The following is a 20,095-nucleotide window of genomic DNA, read 5'->3' as shown; positions in this document are numbered from 1 at the left end:
GAATGGTGGGAACCCCCGGGGGGCAGAGCCTGCAGTGAGCCGAGATGGCGCCACTGCACTCCAGCCTGGGCAACAGCGAGACTCTGTCTCAAAAAAAAAAAAAAAAAAAAAATTTCATAAGCCTCCTCTTGTATATTCTCTCTCCAGTTCCTGGCTCATAGCATGTAGCAGCAAACTCATTAAAACTAAAACGGTCTGTTTGGGAGTGAAGGATGGGAGACATTGAGAGCAACAGCAGAAAGGGTTGGGGGAGTCTTGGGAAATGCAAGGGTGCTTAGGTTGGGGCCTGTGGCAATGAATGGGAGGGCAAGGGAAACTGTCTGATCAGAACTTAAAAAGGCCTCTTGGTGATTTACATGAAAAGTGGCCTCTCAAGTTTTTCTTCTATTCAGTGCTTCTAAGATACTGTTGCACTGTACACTACAAAATTAATCTAATGATTCTACAATTAATACTTTCTAAATGATCACTTATTTGATGGTTTTGAAGTACAGAAAGTATTTGGTCATTTAAATTATTTCCTTCCATGGAGTCTATGTCACTGAGACAATGAATCTTTGCCTTTATTGTAGATATTTCAATGAAAATGTCAACATGTTGCAAATTGGCATACTTTGAGCTTGCCAATATGTGGTAAAGAACTTTTTCAATGGAAACTTTCCCTCTTTTTAGGGCCGAAAAGACGCTCTGCAACTATACTTAAGTATCCCAGGCAACTTTATTCATTCAAAAAAATCAGAGCGGTGTCAAAAGCACAAATCCATGAATTGGGCGGCGAAGTCTGACTCCAGAGATTACGGCTGAGCTGGGTTTGGAGAGACTGAACCCGCGCCGGTGCTCCTCCTGTTTGCTTGGACATAAGTTTGAGTACCACAACTCTAACCTGCCACTTCACCTGCACGGGCAGGCTTGTGGGGACGCAGCAACTCCGTCCCAAGGGCGGCTGAGTCAGCCAGCCGTGTCCACGGCTTTGGGCAGCCGCCGGAGGCTCCTGCTAGGCCCGGCCCGGCCCGCTCACCGGGAAGTTCCCTGCCTCCGTCCAGTCAGCCTCTAGGAGGGCGCCGCCGGCCGCCGTGACTTCAGCAAGGCACTACTATCTCCGTCAGCCGCCGCCTTGGCCATCTTCCTGCCCGGAGGGCAACAAAATCCGGCTCTGGCCAGCCTTCCAGCTGACGCCACTCTGCCAGGGCTCTGCAGCCTCGGAGCGGGATAGAAGGAAGCCGCAGAAAAGACGCTGAAAGTTGGCGCTCGCTGACGCCCCGACGCGCTCCCTCCAAGACGCATGCGCCCACGGGCCGTGAGCGCGGGTCGGGTCTCCGGTGACGTGGCGGTGAGGAGGCGGAGCCAAGATCAGCGGCGGGAGGGTGGGGGAGGAAGAGCGAGGTGAGCGCGGACGTCAGAGTGGAGAGCGGAAGGTCAGGGAGGCTCGGAGCGGAAGTGAGACTAGGGAGTCTGTCCGCCATTGTGGACCCGAGAAGCAGAGAGCGAGAGGGGGAAGAGGAGCGTGCAAGCGGAAAAGACGGGCCTCTTCCTCCGACTCCCGAGCGCGAGGCCCTCATTTTGGGTTCTCAGCGAGCGGCGGCTGCGGCAGCGGCTGGAACAATCACTCGGCCAAGGGCGACAGCCAACTGCTGTGAGTGCACGGGGAGAGGCCCAGGCAGCGGCGGCGGCGGCGGCTCTCGGGTTGCGGTGAAGAATGTCAGCCACTAGCGTGGATCAGGTGAGGGAGCAGAGGCCCCAGGCTCGGCGAAGGCCCGAGCCCCGGAGCTCCACCCTCGCGCAGGGCTTCGGCTCCTCCCCGTCGCCGCCGCTGCTGTCCCCATAACGGTGCCCCGGGCGCAAGTTGCTGCGGTGTAGCTACCCGGGCCGGGGCGTGCGCCCTGGCCCCGTAGCCTGCGGGCGGGCGGGCGCGGTGCCGCGGCGGGTGGGGGCAAGGACCGGTCTTAGGGGCCTTAGGACACGTCCTGAGGGCGGCAGACAGGGGGCTGAGACCGGGCGAGCTCTGGGAGACGGATTCCGAGTGGCGGGTGGGAGGTTTAAAGGCTGGGGGTGGTTGGGAAATTGGTGGCTGTGGAGGATATGGTGGGTTTTTACTCCTACGCGGATAGTCTAAAATAACTTGTCTTTGATAATGCCTTTGATTAACACACTTTTTCTCTTCTTCCTTTTTCTCCTCTTTACCGCATCTTTCGTCTTGCTACACAGAGACCTAAAGGGCAAGGAAATAAAGGTGAGTTTGGATTTTTTTTTTCTTCTTATTGCTCAATGTTGCCTTGATGTTACTTTTAAACTCTGTGAGGGTTTTTTGTTTGTTTTTGCTCCCTCTTGGGGAAAAATGTAGAATTAGAGAAAATATTCATCATGGCTAAGGTAGCCAAGTTCTATCCAGAACTTCGGTAGTTCGTTGCTTTGAAGCCACTTTATAGAAACCAAAGTAGTACGAGAAACAGTTTCCTTGTCAGTTAAGCAGGTATTGGTGTGAACTAGTGGTATTTCTTTGGTTTTTCAGTTTTTCTGTGTTATGTAACTTCTGCCACAAAAAATTTCTACATATGTGTATAGACAAATATATTCTTAAAGTGGACATTTTGTTTGACATGTCTGGATTACACTGGAAAATGGAAGTCTACATAGTATTCCATCACATAAATGAAAATTGTACTATTAATCACTGATTGTATTGAAGTCAGTTGCAATGAGGCAACAACATGAGAGAGGTTAGAACTAAGTAGGCATGCCATCTTGCTCTGTTCTGATTGCAAGGTGTGACTCAATCTGGTATTTTATAAAGGGCTGAGAAGAAAATAATTTGTGACATTTCTTCCAGGATTTTATAATTTTCTCTTTAGTAAAAGTACCGTTGAAAGTAAAGTTTTTTTTTAAAAAGTGTGTTTTGTATTAATATGGAACAGTGCAGTCAGCTGACCGAAACATTATGACATTAGTCATGTGACATTTAGTTAAGTATAGAACAATAACTGCTTTCTTGGGATAGTGCCAATTAAATAACATCAGAGCAAGTTATATATAACATTTTGCAGTGCTTGAAATTACACTAAAGTTGTGCTTTCTGTTGATTTCAGTAACAGTGTTAGAAATTAAGATCTATCATAGCCTTTTAGATATAGATTGTCTTTGGTGCCCTTTAAATTCTTGTTAGGGTATTTATTTGCTATTGCAAATTTGGTGAATTTAAAATAATAGGTTTTAGATATGTAGATTAATTTCCTCTGAATTGTGGAATTTGTACATACCAGTTACATGGCACCATATTAGGTAACATTTGTTTGTTTTCATTAAAGATGTTTTCTTGCAGTATGTAAATATTTAGACATGTTAATTTTTAAAATTTCATTTCTAGAATTTTTTTTGTTGTAAGCATAAACCTGAAATAAAATTGGATATTGATTTATTTTAAATGAGTTGTTAAAAATTTGTGAATTTTAAAAAGAATGATCCATTAATTTCTTCTTTTGCTAGTCTACCCATTAGGAAGTATGTAGACTTGGAGATTGTGAAATTGTGGTCATTATTGCCTAGCATAAATTATTTTATCCTAGATCTGTGGGGAGGTGGCACTTTGCAAGGCTATTTGAAATGTTAAGTGTTTTGTGTTACCTGCTTTAAGGTGAGTACACAAGTTCTATGAGGTACTTGTTTGTTAAAACAAAATAGAGCCTCTACAGCACTGTAAGTCAGTAAAATAAGTTTGATTTATGAGTGGTCATTTCACTTAAGTAGGCACTGGTGGCATCTTTGATATTAGATATGAGTTATCTGTAAACTACATAATGCATCCACTGTTTGCAAATAAGTATTTTTTGGTTATTTCAAAAATTTTTATCCATCAGTATCGCTTCTGTTAGGTGTATTCAGACACATACACAAAGTGTTTATTTTGATAGTTCTTTATTCTCAAGAAATTTTCTTTCTTTCCCCCTTGTTGTTCAGTTTAATAAGTTCATCTAAGGTTAGAATAATGGATTTGGATTCCTTGGAGTCCTGAGTTCTAATACTGCCTTTGGCTACTGACTTGCCAAGTGAGCTTGAAAACATTCTACCTGTTTGTCAGAATCTCCCCTCTATAAAATAAAAATAACTCTAATCATAATTCATATAGTATATTGTGAGGATTCTTGTAATTACAATAGTTCACTGCTCTAGTAGCAATTATATTTGCTGGATTTCTTTTCACTTTCCTCACTTAATCTATTTTTAAGGTGCAGGAAGACTCCTTTGTATGGAGCCTCGGCAGGAGGGGAAAAATGCTACTGGCCTGAAAGTATTGCTAATTATTTAAGTTTCTTAAAAATGGCAGATGCTACAAGTGCACAAATACACGTATACGTTACTTGTATTTTTATGACTGCGGGGAGAGTTACAAGGCAAAGGCAACACCACCAGTGAACCTGATATAAGTAGCTATGTGTGTATTTGAGAAAAGCTGTTCTGCCTTAGCTTGTTTCCAGCTAGTAAAATTGTTTTACAATTCTGTTTACTTTTATGAAGTTATTTTTCTTGAACCACAGGCTCAGTATTCTAAATATGAGTAATCTTGAAATCAGAACTTAGCAAGCTCATGAAAAATAGTATGTCCTTGAGAAGTTGCTGTCAGTTAAAGTTTTGAACACATAATCCTTTTCAGTCAACTTACTGTAATTTCAGAGATTCTGTTTCTTTTCTGAATTGTCTTCAGTTGACAGCCTTAGCCTAACACCTAGTTTTAGTGTCTTTGATTTTCTGTATATCCTTAATTACTTAATTCATTACAGAAGCCAAAAAGAATTCTAAATAATTGTCTTTGATATGGCAAAAATGGTTTTGTAGAATAAGTAATAATTCAAGGTTTACTTGTTTTATAAGTTTGAATTCTTTTTTAATTAATAGACTGTCCCTGTGTTAAATATCAGAACTCTTTATTATCCTTGGCAAGAGTAGTACCAAAGGATAGTAGAAATTTAAGGATAATTATTTGCCTATTGGTTCATAATTTAATACTGACTTTGTATTTTATTTTTTTATTAACAAGTAGAATTTTTGCTTATTGGAATAAAGGTGTGCAGTGCTTTTATTTGGGAGTACTATGGATGGAAGTGTTAGATGCCATACTTACAGTCTTAGGCCTTACTGCCTCCTTTGTCCTCTTTCTAAGTTTATAAATAGCAAATTCATGGAACAGGATTTATCTTTTTCCTCCTCTCCGCTCTCTTCCAACGGAGAGACATACGTATTGTTTTATGCAACTGTAATTTAAAATAATTAGGTTAAATTTGGCTAAGTTTTAATTTTCGAAAAGTAGTGGAAAATGCCTTATATTTTGGCAATATTCTGTGGTATTCTCTCCTCATCCTCCTGAGAAATGATTTCAAAGCACTTTACTGTCATTGTTTTAGGCTTCATTTTATCAATCCTCACAACATCCTTGTAAGGAGATAGCGGGTGTATGGTATTGTCCCTGTTTTTGTAGGTGGGGAAACATGATGCACAGATTGTAGACTTTCCTAACTTGATGTAGTCAGGACCAGAGCAAAGAATCACCTGGCTCCTAAGGCGCATGTTCTATCTTGATTTGACTCTGTTTCATAGAGCAGAGGAAACAGGTGAAGAATCATGTAAGTCATCTGTTCTTTTTTCCCCGAAGAAATTTTACAGACTATGGAACTAGGTTGGATTTCATTTCTATTTAATGGTTTTCAGACTCCAAGACATTAGCTTGTCATTAAGTAAACATTGAAAAACGAAAGTCTTTAAGATAGTTTTCTTAAAGATACACTTCCAAAACTTAAGGGCTAGTTTAATGCAAATTGCTTCTCAGTGTATATGAATTACTTTTAATTAAACATTTTTTAAAGTAGATTGACTTCTTGTACTATATTTTAAGGCTTTGTAAACATTTATGCATCATTTAAAAATGACTGTAGACTGTATTTATAATAGTATATGGGTTGTTCTCAGGCCTAGCCTCTTAGAAGAGAAATAATAGAAGAGAAGAAATAAGAATAACAGTATTTGATATATATATATATATACACACACAAACACACACACACACACACATAAATTTTAAGTATTACTTTTTTTTTTTTTTTAATAGAGACAGGGTCTCACTCTGTACCCCAGGCTGGAGTGCAGTGGCATAATTATAGCTCAGTGTAACCTGGAATGCCTTGGCTCAAGTGATCCTCCTTAGACTCCTGAGTAACTAGGACTATCGGCACGTGCCACCACGCCTGGCTAATTTCTAAACATTTTTCGTAAAGGTGGGATCTTTTTTTTTTTTTTTTGGAGACAAGAGTTTTGCTCTTGTTGTCCAGGCTGGAGTGCAATGGCACAATCTCGGCTCACCGCCTCACCGCAACCTCCACTTCCTAGGTTCAAGCGATTCTCCTGCCTCAGCCTCTGGAGTAGCTGGGATTACAGGCATGCACCACCACACCCGGCTAATTTTGTATTTTTTTAGTAGAGACAGGGTTTCTCCATGTTGGTCAGGCTGGTCTCGAACTCCTGACCTCAAGTGATCCGCCTACCTCGGCCTCCCAAAGTGCTGGGATTACAGGCGTGAGCCACCGCACCCGGCCAAAGGTGGGATCTTGCTATGTTGCCCAGGCTGGTCTTGAGCTCTTTTTGTATTTGTATGAACTAGATTTTTGGTCTGGCACTTCTTGTATTTGTATGAACTAGATTTTTGAGAACCTAGTGGGTATGAGAGATAGATAGTCATAATTTTTAAGTTGTTAGCTGTTGCAAATACTAACATGTACGAGTGTAATAGTGAAGAATTTTTTTCAAGAAGTAATAGACCATGTATACCTACCTTTGATTTAGGAGCAGTAAAGCCAGTGTCAGAGGAGAACAGGTATGTCAGAATCTCTTGGACTGAAATGAATAACCCAGCCTTATAATGGCACTAGAAATAACCTAAGGCACCTTCTTTATTTTGGTTTCTAGTGGCTATTACATATTTAAATTCCATGGAGCATATTTAGCTCAATCCTAGTTCTGATGCAGTCCTTATCAGACATAGTTGAATTGTATTAATGGAGCCAGGATCAAGTTGACCTTCAGGTTGCTTCTTGTGGCCTCTCAGGGGCAATGTGGTGTAGTAAGAAGTCTACTTTGAATGCTTTACACAGTAGCATCATATTTTTTATCTTTGCCACTCACTGGATGGCAAAGATTTAAGGGATTTTGTATATCTTTGCTCCCAAGCCGCTGTTAACTCATAATATTACTTTTTTTTTTTTTTTTTTTTTTTTTTTGGAGATGGAGTCTCACTCTATCACCCAGGCTGGAGTGCAGTGGCGCGATCTCGGCTCACTGCATGTTTTGCCTCTTGGGTTCACGCCATTCTCCTGCCTCAGCCTCTCCGAGTAGCTGGGACTACAGGCGCCCGTCACCACGCCTGGCTAATTTTTTGTATTTTTTTTAGTAGAGACGGGGTTTCACCATGGTCTCGATCTCCTGACCTCGTGATCCGCCCGCCTCGGCCTCCCAAAGTGCTGGGATTACAAGCATGAGCCACCGCGCCCGGCCAATATTACATTTTAGGTGTTCTACACTCATGGGAAAATTAAAGGATAATGAAAATGTTAAGATATTACAGAGGAATACGCAGTTTAAACCCGTCACCCTCCTAACTTCATAAAATGTGGTGATGTTGTACCTTTGAGCAGTAAATCTTTAGATATTGAGTTCTTTTTGTTTCTAATTTGTAGACATCCATCGGAAACTTTCAACTTTTTTTATCTTCACTGGTATAGAATAGTATATTTACGTAGTGCTACCCTATGAAGTATTAGCCTAGTAACACTTCTGTTTAAATGATTCTAAAGTCATATTAGTCCTATTTGGATCTTGTAATATTAAATGTGATAATATCTAAGATTATTGAACACTGTCATTTAATAATCAGATGAGATGAGGTAGGTACTATTCATACATAACCTTCTGAAACAGAAACAGTCAAAGTTTAGAGAGGTTAAATCCCTAACTGGAGATCATCTCCTCAGTAGTGGACTTGAGATTCAAATTCAGGACCTTACTTTGAGTCTGCTCAAAAGCACTCTGAAACAGCATCCAGAGAATAACAACTTTAGAGTGTTTATGGAGATGACTTTTGAACAAAATTATTCTCTGACTTGTTTTCTCATGTGTTGCAAGGATAATTATGGCTATCTTTTGTGTCTTAATTTTGTTTGTAGTTTCATGTGAAAGTCTTCATTCTGGGGGGCTTAGAATTAAAGCTCTCTTTATTTAGATATTTCATAATTATAAGTCTATTCATTGTGATATTGTTTCAAGTTAATTTTAGCCTAAACTTTACTGGAGACATTTAAGACATTTACTATAACAAATTAGATCGAAAATAGTTACTTCATTCTTTATTATACTAAATAATCTAGAGATTTAAACAAAGGTAGAGAACATTCAGAAATCTTTTTTATTGCCTATAACGCTACTTGAAATGGTTATTTTACATTCAAATATAGCATTAGGGAACTCTTTCCAACATTCTTATGTGACAATTTACTCACTACAGTGTTGAGATTGGGATATTTACTTGAAGTTTTTGGTAAGGGGAATTGTATATATGGCTTGTGTTTATGTAATCTTGGGCTTATGTATCAAAAGACTTAAGTTTTTGTGGCACATAAATATTTGTATCTAAAATAGTTTATCCTTAAGAGGGTTCTTAAAAAGAAAAATAACTCAGTATTATTTTTTCTGATTACTATTTTTGGCTTGAAAAATATTAAAAACATTGTTATGCTGTGAGTTTCATAAAGATAACTACAACACTTCTAATACAAACATATTTTTTAGTTTCAGTACAAAACGGTTCGATTCATCAAAAAGATGCTGTAAATGATGATGATTTTGAGCCATACTTAAGTAGCCAGACAAATCAGGTAAGTCTTCTGACAGTTTCAGATTTTAGGAAATTAACCTTTTATTAGTATTAATTGATTTTTCAAATAGATTATTTAATGAGATTAACCATAACATGGATTCATTCATCTAGTGTACCTATATAGTGAGTAGTGAGTAGCAGTTGCAGTTTTATGGCACAGGAGGGTTCTTCAGAAAGTATAGGTACCAGAAACTAGGTTATGAAATATAGAATAAAGATTTGAAGGTGACCATTATTTGTATATATTATGGTTAGGTTTTTTTTGTGTGTGTATTGAAGGAACTTAATCTTTTAATGTCACTGCTATATCTTCATAGCTTAAGCTAATTATAAAAGGCTTAATTAGCTAGAAATTTGTGTATTTGGAGGAGGGATTAGTTGCCTGAAATTGCCTGCAATTTTGGGTCAAGTGTAATGTTTTCTTTTTTTAAGACATTGCAGTTTGAATTCATTGATAACTTGAAAATTTTTAACATACCTTGGTAATGTTAGTGATAGAATTAAGGAGTTTATAAACATACTTGCTTTATAAACACAGTTGCTTCTGTATTGTAGACATGGACAGTTTTATCAAATCAAGTAATTGGTAACTGGTGGCTCTGAGTATTTGTGTACAAGCATAATTCCAATTGAAACATTGAAGAACAATGGTATTAGGTATCTGTATGCTATTTCTGCATCCATTTCTGTCTGTTATTAAAAATAAGCCACTGATAGAAATAAATGAAAAAATACATTTTCAGTATTCACCAGTTTTTTAAGAGAGAACATTCTGGAATGAAACTGTTTTTGTTTTGCTTTAAAAAAGCAAAAAATGCTTAAGAACTTTGGGTCTTAAAATTAGTTCTGTAGTTCTTTTTTTTTTTTGAGACGGAGTCTCGCTCTGTCACCCAGGCACCCAGGCTGGAGTGCGGTGGCGCAGTCTTGGCTCACTGCAAGCTCTGCCTCCCGGGTTCACGCCATTCTCCTGCCTCAGCCTCTCCGAGTAGCTGGGACTACAGGCGCCCGCCACCAAGCCCGGCTCATTTTTTTGTAGTTTTAGTAGAGACGGGGTTTCACTGTGGTCTCGATCTCCTGACCTCGTGATCTGCCCGCCTCGGCCTCCCAAAGTGCTGGGATTACAAGCGTGAGCCACCGCGCCCAGCAGTTCTGTAGTTCTTATTTATTTGTTTATTTATTTTTGTGATGGAGTCTCGCTCTGTCACCCAGGGTGGAGTGCAGTGGTGCGATCTCGGCTCGCTGCAAGCTCTGCCTCCCGGGTTCACGCCATTCTCCTGCCTCAGCCTCCGGACAGGTGCCCGCCACCACGCCCGGCTAATTTTTTTGTATTTTTAGTAGAGACAGGGTTTCACCATGTTAGCCAGGATGGCCTCGATCTCCTGACCTCATGATCCGCCCGCCTCGACCTCCCAAAGTGATGGGATTACAGATGTGAGCCACTGTGCCCAGCCCAGTTCTGTAGTTCTTTGGAATAATTTTATGACTAATTTGATTAGAAACTGAGTTTTTTTCTTTAATTTTTGAGACAGTCTTGTTTTGTTGCCCTGGCTGGAGTGCAGTGGCGCAATCTTGGCTCACTCCAACCTCTGCCTCCCAGGCTCAAGTGATTCCTCTGCCTCAGCCTCCTGAATAGCTGGGATTACAGGCACATGCCACCACGCCTGGCTACTCTGTATTTTTTAGTAGAGATAGAGTTTCACCATGTTGGCCAGGCTGGTTTTGAACTCCTGACCTCAAGTAATCTGCCCGCCTCAGCCTCCCAAAGTGCTGGGATTACAGGCGTGAGCCACCATGCCCAGCCGAAAATTCAGATTTTAATTGGCACTGTTAAAGATGCCAATTAGTTTGTGTGTGTAAATTTGAAGAATAAATTGGAAAACTGAAGTTTGACTTGTCTGCTTGCATATATGGAGAAAATGAAAAATGTACTCTAAAATTTTAACCTAGATTTTTGAAACTGAAAGAACAAGGAACCAAATCTTACTACAGAATTGAACAGTTTGTACAGTAGAGTTATAGGGAAAATTTGAACAAAAAGTAGTTCCCAATTTGTGGGATGCAGGATTATTTTTAGGATTATGGAGAGTGGTGGTTGTGTTCAACCTCATCTACCTCTTGGTTACTTCCCCTTAACCACCCCTTCCTATCTACTGAGCAGCATTCCTAGCATACATGGGAGGAGAAGAAATAAATGAGAAAGAAAAAAACTTTATGATCTCAGCAAAATTACTTTTCCACCTAAAGGTTATGAAAGTAGATCATTTGTTGTGAAATGTAGTGCGAGTTTTAAAGTAAGCGTGATTTTACTATATTCTGGCTCATATAGTAATCTCAGTTAACGCTTACGGCAGTATGGCAGTATTTTCCAACTTTGCTGAGAAATTTTAATATTAGGAGGTATAATAAGTATTCCTTCAAAAAGATCTCCATGTTTAGATAGGTTTGAGAAATTTTGGGGGCTAAACAGTTGAACTATTTTTTTGCTACTTGATTTCATAGTTTATAAATTATAATTGAAAATGAAGTTCTTAAGATTAAGATGTAGTATAAAAAATCCTGACTTGTTCAAATTCTTCTTATTATTTTTTTTTTGAAACGGAGTCTCGCTCTGTTGCCCAGGCTGGAGTGCAGTGGCATGATCTTGGTTCACTGCAATCTCAGTCTCCCAAGTTCAAGAAATTTTCCTGCCTCAGCCTCCCAAGTAGCTGGGATTACAGTCACATGCTACCATGCCTGGCTAATTTTTGTATTTTTAGGAGAGGTGAGGTTTCACCATATTGGCCAGGCTGGTCTTGAACTCCTGACGTCAAGTGGTCCACCTGCCTCGGCCTCCCAAAATGCTGGGATTGATTACAGGCATGGAACACCGCACTCAGCCTTTCAAACTCTTTTTAAAGGGATTTTAGTGAACTGTAAAAGACAGTTTTTGGAATTGCTACCTGAAGTAATCTTCTTGCATGTTTTACTTGGTAACAGATATTTTACAATTCTTTATTATCTGTCACAAGGACATAGAAGGGTTTCTACTGGAAGAAAAATTTTTGTCAAGAGGGTTTCTGGTATTCCATAGAGGCACCTTAGTGTCTTCCTAGGGAAAACCAGCGGAGGGTGCCTGAATCCCACCAGTGTAGCAGCCAGCACTGTGGTTTGCGTTTTATCTGTTCTATATATTGGAATTGTGCATAAGACTTTACTTGTAAAAAAAAAAAAAGTTTTAAAAACTGTTTGGGAAACCATTACTTTTTAAAAGATATAAAGGCATTTACCTTAGTGAACCCAAGTGAATTTTTTCAGCTGAATCATTGCTGGTTATGTTGGAGCAAAACATTTGTAAAATATTTGTTTTAATGTTTTAAAAGATTTGTGTTCACTCATGATATTTGGAATCAGCATATTTGTATCCTGTTTGAAGAGAAGTTGTAAAGTTTGATTCCAGTAAGGCCTGTTCTACCTATCCTTTGTGGTACTAAATAGATTTTCAGCAGTCATCTTCCTTTAATATTAAAAATAATTATCTCTAACAAGATACATATTTACATTTTAAAGAGGATTAATACTGTAGAATATTGAAAACTGGGTTTATTGAAAATTATCTGGAATCTTAAAGGTAAGTTGAATGAGAATTTAAGTTACTCTCAATTACCTAGCTAGAAAATTAAATAAAATATTTGGACCTTTAAAATTGTACTATTATAACAGATTAGTGAAAACTGGATTTATTGGTGAAAGATCTCAAGAAGATTTTGGCAAATTTAGAGTTATACAACTATTTAATAAGGTCCTTATACACTGTACACAGTGTGTTTTAAAAATTAAATTCATTTATCTGATTTTAAAATTAAAAATAAATATTTTGATGGGAAAGGTGTTTAACAAGTCTTTTGCTAATGATTTAAATTGCTTTGTATACTTAGATCTAGTTCATATCAAACCCAAGGGTACTTTAAAACAAGTTGTTGGCCTTTCTACTTCTGTGGCAGCATATTTCTTCTTTTTTATAGTGTTCAGTTTCTGAAGGAATAATGTTCATAGTAATTTTGAAAGTAAATGTCAGTCCTTTTCTTAAAATTAGTTCTTTATAGTTCTTCAGAATAATTTTATGACTAAATAGATTGGAAAATTTAGATTTTAATTGGCACTGTTAAATATGCCATGTAATTTGTGCATATAAATTTGAAGAATAATTTGGAAAACTGAAGTTGAGTTTGTCTGCTTGTGTGTTTGGGAAAGTAAGTTCTTAGCTATCTTTATCAGAGAAGTAATATAGAGAATTAAATTGTCATTTTCTGCCGTTGTCATCACTGCCCTTAGTTAAGGTATTCATTAGTTCTGCCTATTGAAATGATTTTCTAACTAGTAATTCTATAGTGCCACTCAGCAGTCTTAAAATCCCAAGTCTGATTATGTCACTGTAATGTTAAATAATTACTATAGCTTCTCAACAGTGAATGCATTTATTATATGAATGCCCTTAAAGTGGTTCCGCTTCCCTTTCTAGCTCATCTTCTGCCAGCTTTCTCCATCTGATTGGCAAAATAGAGCTTACCATTATTTTATGACAGTATAAATATTTTCTTAATATTTCACGATCTCGATTTTTGTATGTATGTCTTATACAGACATGTGTACACACACCTATGGCATTTCCTTCAGAAAGTCTTTTCTGATTTTCCAGTTACTTACTCCCTCTACTTTGTACTTAAGTATTTTGTTTTGCTTTCTTTGTACTTCAGTTGGAGTAGCTATCACATTATAGGGTAAATAAGTCTTCCTCACGATACCTGTGAAGTGCTCCTGGTTGGAGACCATGTTCTTTATTTTTTGTCTCCAGTAACCAGCACAATATCTGGCACATATAGCATTCATTATTTATTAAGTGAATGGATGGATTAGGTTATCTAATAGAATTAGAGAATGAAGAATTATGGTTGGTGAAATATTCAGGTTGAGTATTATTATGACATTTTTCTTATGACATTAGATATGCATAAATTATACTTATAGAAAATTATAATAGGAGAAAGTACATAGCATAATACAAGCATTAAAATTAGAATGAACATCACTTAACTTTTGGTTGTTAAATCAGAAGTCACTTCAGAAGTTTGAAGCACTTCAATTTTTGTGTGTGTGATTTTTTTTTTTTTTTTTAAAGAGGATTTTATTCTGTAGCCCACACTGGAGTGCAGTAGTATGATCATAGTTCACTGCAGCCTGGAACTCCTGGGCCCAAGCGATCCTCGCACCTCACCTCCCAAGTAGCTGAGTCTACAAGCGTGCACCACCATGCCTGGCTAATTTTTTTTTTTTTTTTTTTTATGAGGTAGTCTCTTGTGCAGGCTGGTCTTGAACTCCTGGACTCAATTGATCCACCTTTTCCAGCCTCCTGGGTAGCTGGGATTACAAGCGCAAGCCACCGTGCCTGGCTTTAAGCTAATAGCTTTTAAAAGAGTTGCTGAAAGAAAAAAACCCAAATAGGTGACAGAGAGTGATCGTGGCTTGATTTACTTGTTGGCCTCTTAGTTTGCTGACCCCTGAATTACACTATGGGTATAGAGAAATTAAGAACTTGATGTGTAACTGTTGTGTAGAATTCAGCATTTGTCATAGTGAAATAAGAATATTCAATATAAATTTTGAGTTTAATTTTCTGAATGCTTTCTTATAAAGAATTAACATAAAAACTTCCTACTTTGTGTGCTTTTCCACTCCTACATCCAGATAAAGACTACTGAATCTGGATTTCATTGCCAACAATCAAAATTAAAACTTCGAAACCAGTTACCTTCATATTCAGCCCACCTTTCCTATACATCTGCATGTGGGATTTATCCACTTCCCTGTATTATTTGTCTTTTCCATTTAACTGTAGATTTTCTTCTAGAATGAGTATCTTATATCAATGTTTTTTACAATGTATGCATTTGATAAGTGGTTGAAATAGTTAAAATTATAAATAAAGGATATGTTTAACTGTTTAAAAAAAGGATGAAGGCAGTAGACAGTTTTATCTTTTTTTTTTTTTTTCTTTTTTGAGACAGTCTCGCTTGTCGCCCAGGCTAGAGTGCAGTGGTGCCATCTCAGCTCACTGCAACCTCTGCCTCCTGGGTTCAGGTGATTCTCAGTCAGCCTCCCGAGTAGCTGGGATTACAGGTGTATGCTCCCATGCCCAGCTAATTTTTGTAATTTTGGTAGAGAGGAGGTTTCACCATTTTGGCCAGGCTGGTCTCAAACTCCAGACCTCAGGTGATTTGCCTGCCTTGGCCTCCCAAAGTGCTGGGATTATAGGCATGAACCACTGTGTCCAGTCCAGTTTTATCTTTTAATCAGTTAACATATATTCGTTTATACTAGATGAACTTCTCATTTTTATTAAACTTTTGAGAGTTTTTTATCACAGTGACTTTTTGTCAATATGAAGCACTGTGAGTACTTTTCGTTTTTAGTAGATACTTTAGTGATCAAATCTTACACATTTGTGTTTGTCTTCGTAGCTTCCAAAGTTTAGTCATTAGTTTTGTCAAGATTTTTTTCTTTAAAAACTATTGTTGGTGTATTTGAACTTCCCTCAGGCTTTTCTTTATAGATGTATTTAAATATAGCAGTCAATACTTCCAGTATTGATTTATGTAAGATGCTACTATTGCAGTTTTAAAAACGCTGTTAATTCCTTTCATGTGAATATTGTGAGCATTCTTTGACTATATTTGCAGTTAGAGTTACTAATTATCCATTATAGCTGAAGAATGTGTTCAGTTAGTAAATAGTAACTCATGAATTTTCCAGTTTTAAATGTAGTCAGCCCTCCGTATCTGCAGTGTCTGCATTCACAGATTCAGTCAGTTGTGGATCAAAAATACAGTCGTCTCAAGGTATCTGTGGGAGATTGATTCCAGAACCCCCAACGGATACCAAAATCTGCGTATGCTCAAGAACCTTATATAAAATGGTATAATAGTTGCATGTAACCTATGCACATCCTCCTATATACTTTAGATCATCTCTGGGTTATTTATAATACCTAATACAGTGTAAATGGTTTGTAAGTGGTTATACTGTATTGTTTAGGGAATAATGACAAGAAAAACTGTGTACATGTTCAATACAGATGCAACTATTCATTTCTTTTTCCCAGCTATTTTCAATCTGTGAATGACTGAATCCACAGATATAGAACCCACTGATACGAAGGACTGATTGTGTTGGAAAAACAAATAACAATACAACAATAAAAAATAATACAAATAAAAAACCAACATAGTCTGTCAAGGACTGTACTGTAAAATATACTTAACATCCAGTGTATTTGAAAAATGGTTTTGTGATTTTCTTTTAAACAGTAAGTGAGAGTTGAGTTTTTTGGTTTTTAAGTCCAAGTTTTACTGGCACTAGCCAGTAAATCTTTGTCAGAATTATTAATTCAAATGTAACCTCTGTTACATTATATTTAGTTCTTAAGTTATTTTGGTCATATTAGAGAATCATTTCAAAAGACAGTATGTTAAGTTAGCTTTCTCGTAGACAGTAGACAGTTACAAGAGTTAGATGGGTATACTACAGGTAATTTAATAGTAAAACAAGTAGCTTAGTAATAAAACATCTCAGTTTTCAATGATAAGCCTTTTCAAAAATAATTTAAAATTAGTTCCAGGCAGGATCTATGATGTTACTGTCACACATTCATGAGTGGAAAAGCAGCCACAAAATAGTGACAAGAGTGTAACAGTAGAAGAAATGGGTTAAGAACTTTACTCCAAAGAACTTTGACTGTCTCTATAAATTAACCTTCAAAATGGTATTGACCCTTGAAAAGTAATACCAGTTGTACTGACAATATTAGTGGATTTTTTTCACTTTGCATAATTCTACAAATTGTGAAGCTCTGTGCAGTGCTTTAAAATCCCACCTAAATCACACTTTGGGTGGCTGAGGCGGGCAGATTGCTTGAGCCCAGGAGTTCAAGACCAGCCTGGGCAACGTGGTGAAATCCTCATCTCTACAAAAAATACAAAAAATTAGCTGGGCATGGTGGCGGACGCCTGTGGTCTCAGCTACTCTGGGAGCTGAAATGGGAGGATTGCTTGAGCCTCAGGAAGTGGACGTTGCAGTGAGCCAAGATAGCGCTGCTGCACTTCTGCCTGAGTGACAGAGTGAGACCCTGTTTCAAAAATAAAATAGAATAAAAGCACACCTAAATCAAAGATCGAAAATCTAGTTTCAGACTTTTTTTTTTTGCATGAGAAACTTACTTCAAAAGAAATAAGTATTTAAAATACTTTAAAGTATTTTATTTTTATATTGTCTAGTAACAAATTTGAACTTTTTTTTCCTTTAGTAAAATTTAATGTCTTGAATTTTGGCAGTTCACTAAATGATGAGTATAGTGAAGGTTGATTTAATTGCAGTAATTCTGGAAAAAATTTACATGAACTCACTATTTCTAAATTAAAAAAAAAAAACAAAAAACAAACCTGTTCTGTAATAGGTTTATTGTGTAAAATTTGGGGAAGAGGAGAGTATAAAGAAAAATCATGTCTGTTATTCCACCAATAAGAAACTATGATAAGGAATTTGTTTTATTTCTTTTTTGAAATGAACAAGGCAAAGCAAAACAAAAATAAATTTGGATCATGCTATAAACATAATCTTGAATCTTCTCAGACTGTGAGCGTTTCTCCATTTTTTCCTTAATGAAAGTATAAAATCTAATGGCTGAACTGGATTCCATCATATAGATAAGCTGTAATTCCTCTATTATTTGGCAGGGTTGTCTAGTTATTTAATCCTTGCATGTAAGTGATTGCATACATCAATTGATTAAAGTACAGCCAGCTGTAAATGGTAATTTTGTGTCCACAAAGTTTATATATTAGACTTCTGTAGAAATTACGATATTTTTAAGTTGTGACAGAGAGTCTGGCTCTTCAAACAAAAATAATACTCATTATACCCCCACTCTCATCCCTGAAAAAAGCCATATAGGTTATTTTGTAAGAAATATTTTAAGATGTGACTACTCATCAGCAAATTTTTCTGTTGAAAAAACTGGATTTGAAATTTTAATTTTGTTTATCTAGAATAGGTACATCTTTTATTTTCATTTACTTAAAACTTCTTGATTTTAATCTTTCAGATTTCTTTTTTTGCTCTTTTAAGAGTACATTTCGCTACTGATTGTGATGTTTTGTTTTGCAGAGTAACAGCTATCCACCAATGTCAGATCCATACATGCCTAGTTACTATGCTCCATCCATTGGATTTCCATATTCTCTTGGGGAGGCAGCGTGGTCCACAGCTGGAGACCAGCCTATGCCATATCTGACAACCTATGGACAAATGAGTAATGGAGAACATCACTATATACCAGATGGTGTGTTTAGTCAACCTGGGGCATTAGGAAATACCCCTCCATTTCTTGGTCAACATGGATTTAACTTTTTTCCTGGTAATGCTGATTTCTCTACATGGGGGACAAGTGGATCTCAGGGACAATCAACACAAAGTTCTGCTTATAGTAGCAGTTATGGCTATCCACCTAGTTCTCTTGGGAGAGCCATTACTGATGGACAGGCTGGATTTGGCAATGATACTTTGAGTAAGGTGCCTGGCATTAGCAGTATTGAGCAAGGCATGACTGGACTGAAAATTGGTGGTGACCTGACAGCTGCAGTGACAAAAACTGTAGGTACAGCTTTGAGCAGCAGTGGTATGACCAGCATTGCAACCAATAGTGTGCCCCCAGTTAGCAGTGCAGCACCTAAACCAACCTCCTGGGCTGCCATTGCCAGAAAGCCTGCCAAACCTCAACCGAAACTTAAACCCAAGGGCAATGTGGGAATTGGGGGTTCTGCTGTACCACCACCTCCTATAAAACACAACATGAATATTGGAACTTGGGATGAAAAGGGGTCAGTGGTAAAGGCTCCACCAACCCAACCAGTTCTGCCTCCTCAAACAATAATCCAGCAGCCTCAGCCATTAATTCAACCACCACCATTGGTGCAAAGCCAACTGCCTCAACAGCAGCCTCAACCACCACAACCACAGCAGCAACAAGGACCTCAGCCACAGGCCCAGCCTCACCAAGTGCAGCCTCAACAGCAGCAGCTGCAGAATCGCTGGGTAGCTCCTCGGAACAGGGGAGCAGGCTTCAACCAGAACAATGGAGCGGGCAGTGAAAACTTTGGTTTAGGTGTTGTACCTGTCAGTGCTTCACCTTCTAGTGTAGAAGTGCATCCCGTGCTGGAAAAGCTAAAGGCCATAAACAACTATAATCCCAAAGACTTTGATTGGAATCTGAAGAATGGACGTGTGTTTATAATTAAAAGCTACTCTGAGGATGACATACATCGTTCCATTAAATACTCTATCTGGTGTAGTACTGAGCATGGTAATAAGCGTTTGGATGCAGCTTACCGTTCCCTGAATGGGAAAGGCCCACTCTATTTACTCTTCAGTGTGAATGGCAGTGGACATTTTTGTGGAGTGGCTGAAATGAAGTCTGTTGTGGACTACAATGCGTATGCTGGTGTCTGGTCTCAGGATAAGTGGAAGGGCAAATTTGAAGTTAAATGGATCTTTGTCAAAGATGTTCCCAATAACCAATTACGGCATATTCGCTTAGAAAATAATGACAACAAACCGGTTACCAATTCAAGGGACACTCAAGAGGTACCCCTAGAAAAAGCTAAGCAAGTGCTTAAAATAATTGCTACTTTCAAGCATACCACCTCAATCTTTGATGACTTTGCACATTATGAAAAGCGTCAAGAAGAGGAGGAAGCCATGCGTAGGGTAAGAATACAGTAATTTTTTGTTTGGGGTCTTTGTATTGCTGATGGGATGCATGGATGGGTATATTCTGAGTTTAAGAACTTTCTGTGAAGGAAACCAACTACTTAAGAAACAACTGTACAGACACCATTGAAGGTATCTATGTGTGCCTTATATGAACCATTTCTTCTTTCCTTTCCCAGGGTAACTCACGCTGAGTTAGCCTCTTGCTCATTCTTCATACTCCCAGATGATAAAAGCCATTGGGCCTCAGCGTTTATCATCAAAGCTGAATGAATTTTGGCATTTGTAACTAAACAGACTTTATCAACTAACCAGGGGCTCTAATCACTAATATTAATCATACTAACATAGGAGAAAATATATTTAGAGTTTGAAACAGACAACTTT

General features: G+C 38.2%; 1 protein-coding gene and 1 long non-coding RNA gene across 5 annotated transcripts in view; one reads left to right on the top strand and one right to left on the bottom strand.

Moving 5' to 3' along the window:
• Positions 1–538: 538 nt before the first annotated feature.
• LOC131384185 (uncharacterized) lies at positions 539–1,337 on the bottom strand. The gene has a single exon (XR_009214782.1). It is a non-coding gene; the product is annotated as an uncharacterized LOC131384185 (long non-coding RNA).
• Positions 1,338–1,426: 89 nt separating this feature from the next.
• The window catches only part of YTHDF3 (YTH N6-methyladenosine RNA binding protein F3), a 136,238-nt gene continuing 117,569 nt past the window's right edge, over positions 1,427–20,095 (top strand). For 3 of the 4 annotated variants that reach the window (XM_058443785.1, XM_032759680.2, XM_058443786.1), the window contains exons 1-4: positions 1,427–1,720; positions 2,206–2,230; positions 8,824–8,909; positions 18,107–19,705. In XM_058443785.1, coding sequence (XP_058299768.1) covers positions 1,697–1,720; positions 2,206–2,230; positions 8,824–8,909; positions 18,107–19,705 — 1,734 coding nt within the window. In that variant the 5' untranslated portion in view covers positions 1,427–1,696. The remainder of the gene's footprint in view (positions 1,721–2,205; positions 2,231–8,823; positions 8,910–18,106; positions 19,706–20,095) is intronic. The other variant, XM_058443787.1, reaches the window with a different exon arrangement.

The sequence above is a fragment of the Hylobates moloch genome, unplaced genomic scaffold (genome assembly GCF_009828535.3).
Source record: "Hylobates moloch isolate HMO894 unplaced genomic scaffold, HMol_V3 SCAFFOLD_9, whole genome shotgun sequence".
NCBI classification, from domain to species: Eukaryota; Metazoa; Chordata; class Mammalia; order Primates; family Hylobatidae; genus Hylobates; species Hylobates moloch.
This window is presented reverse-complemented; position numbering and strand designations above follow the sequence as displayed.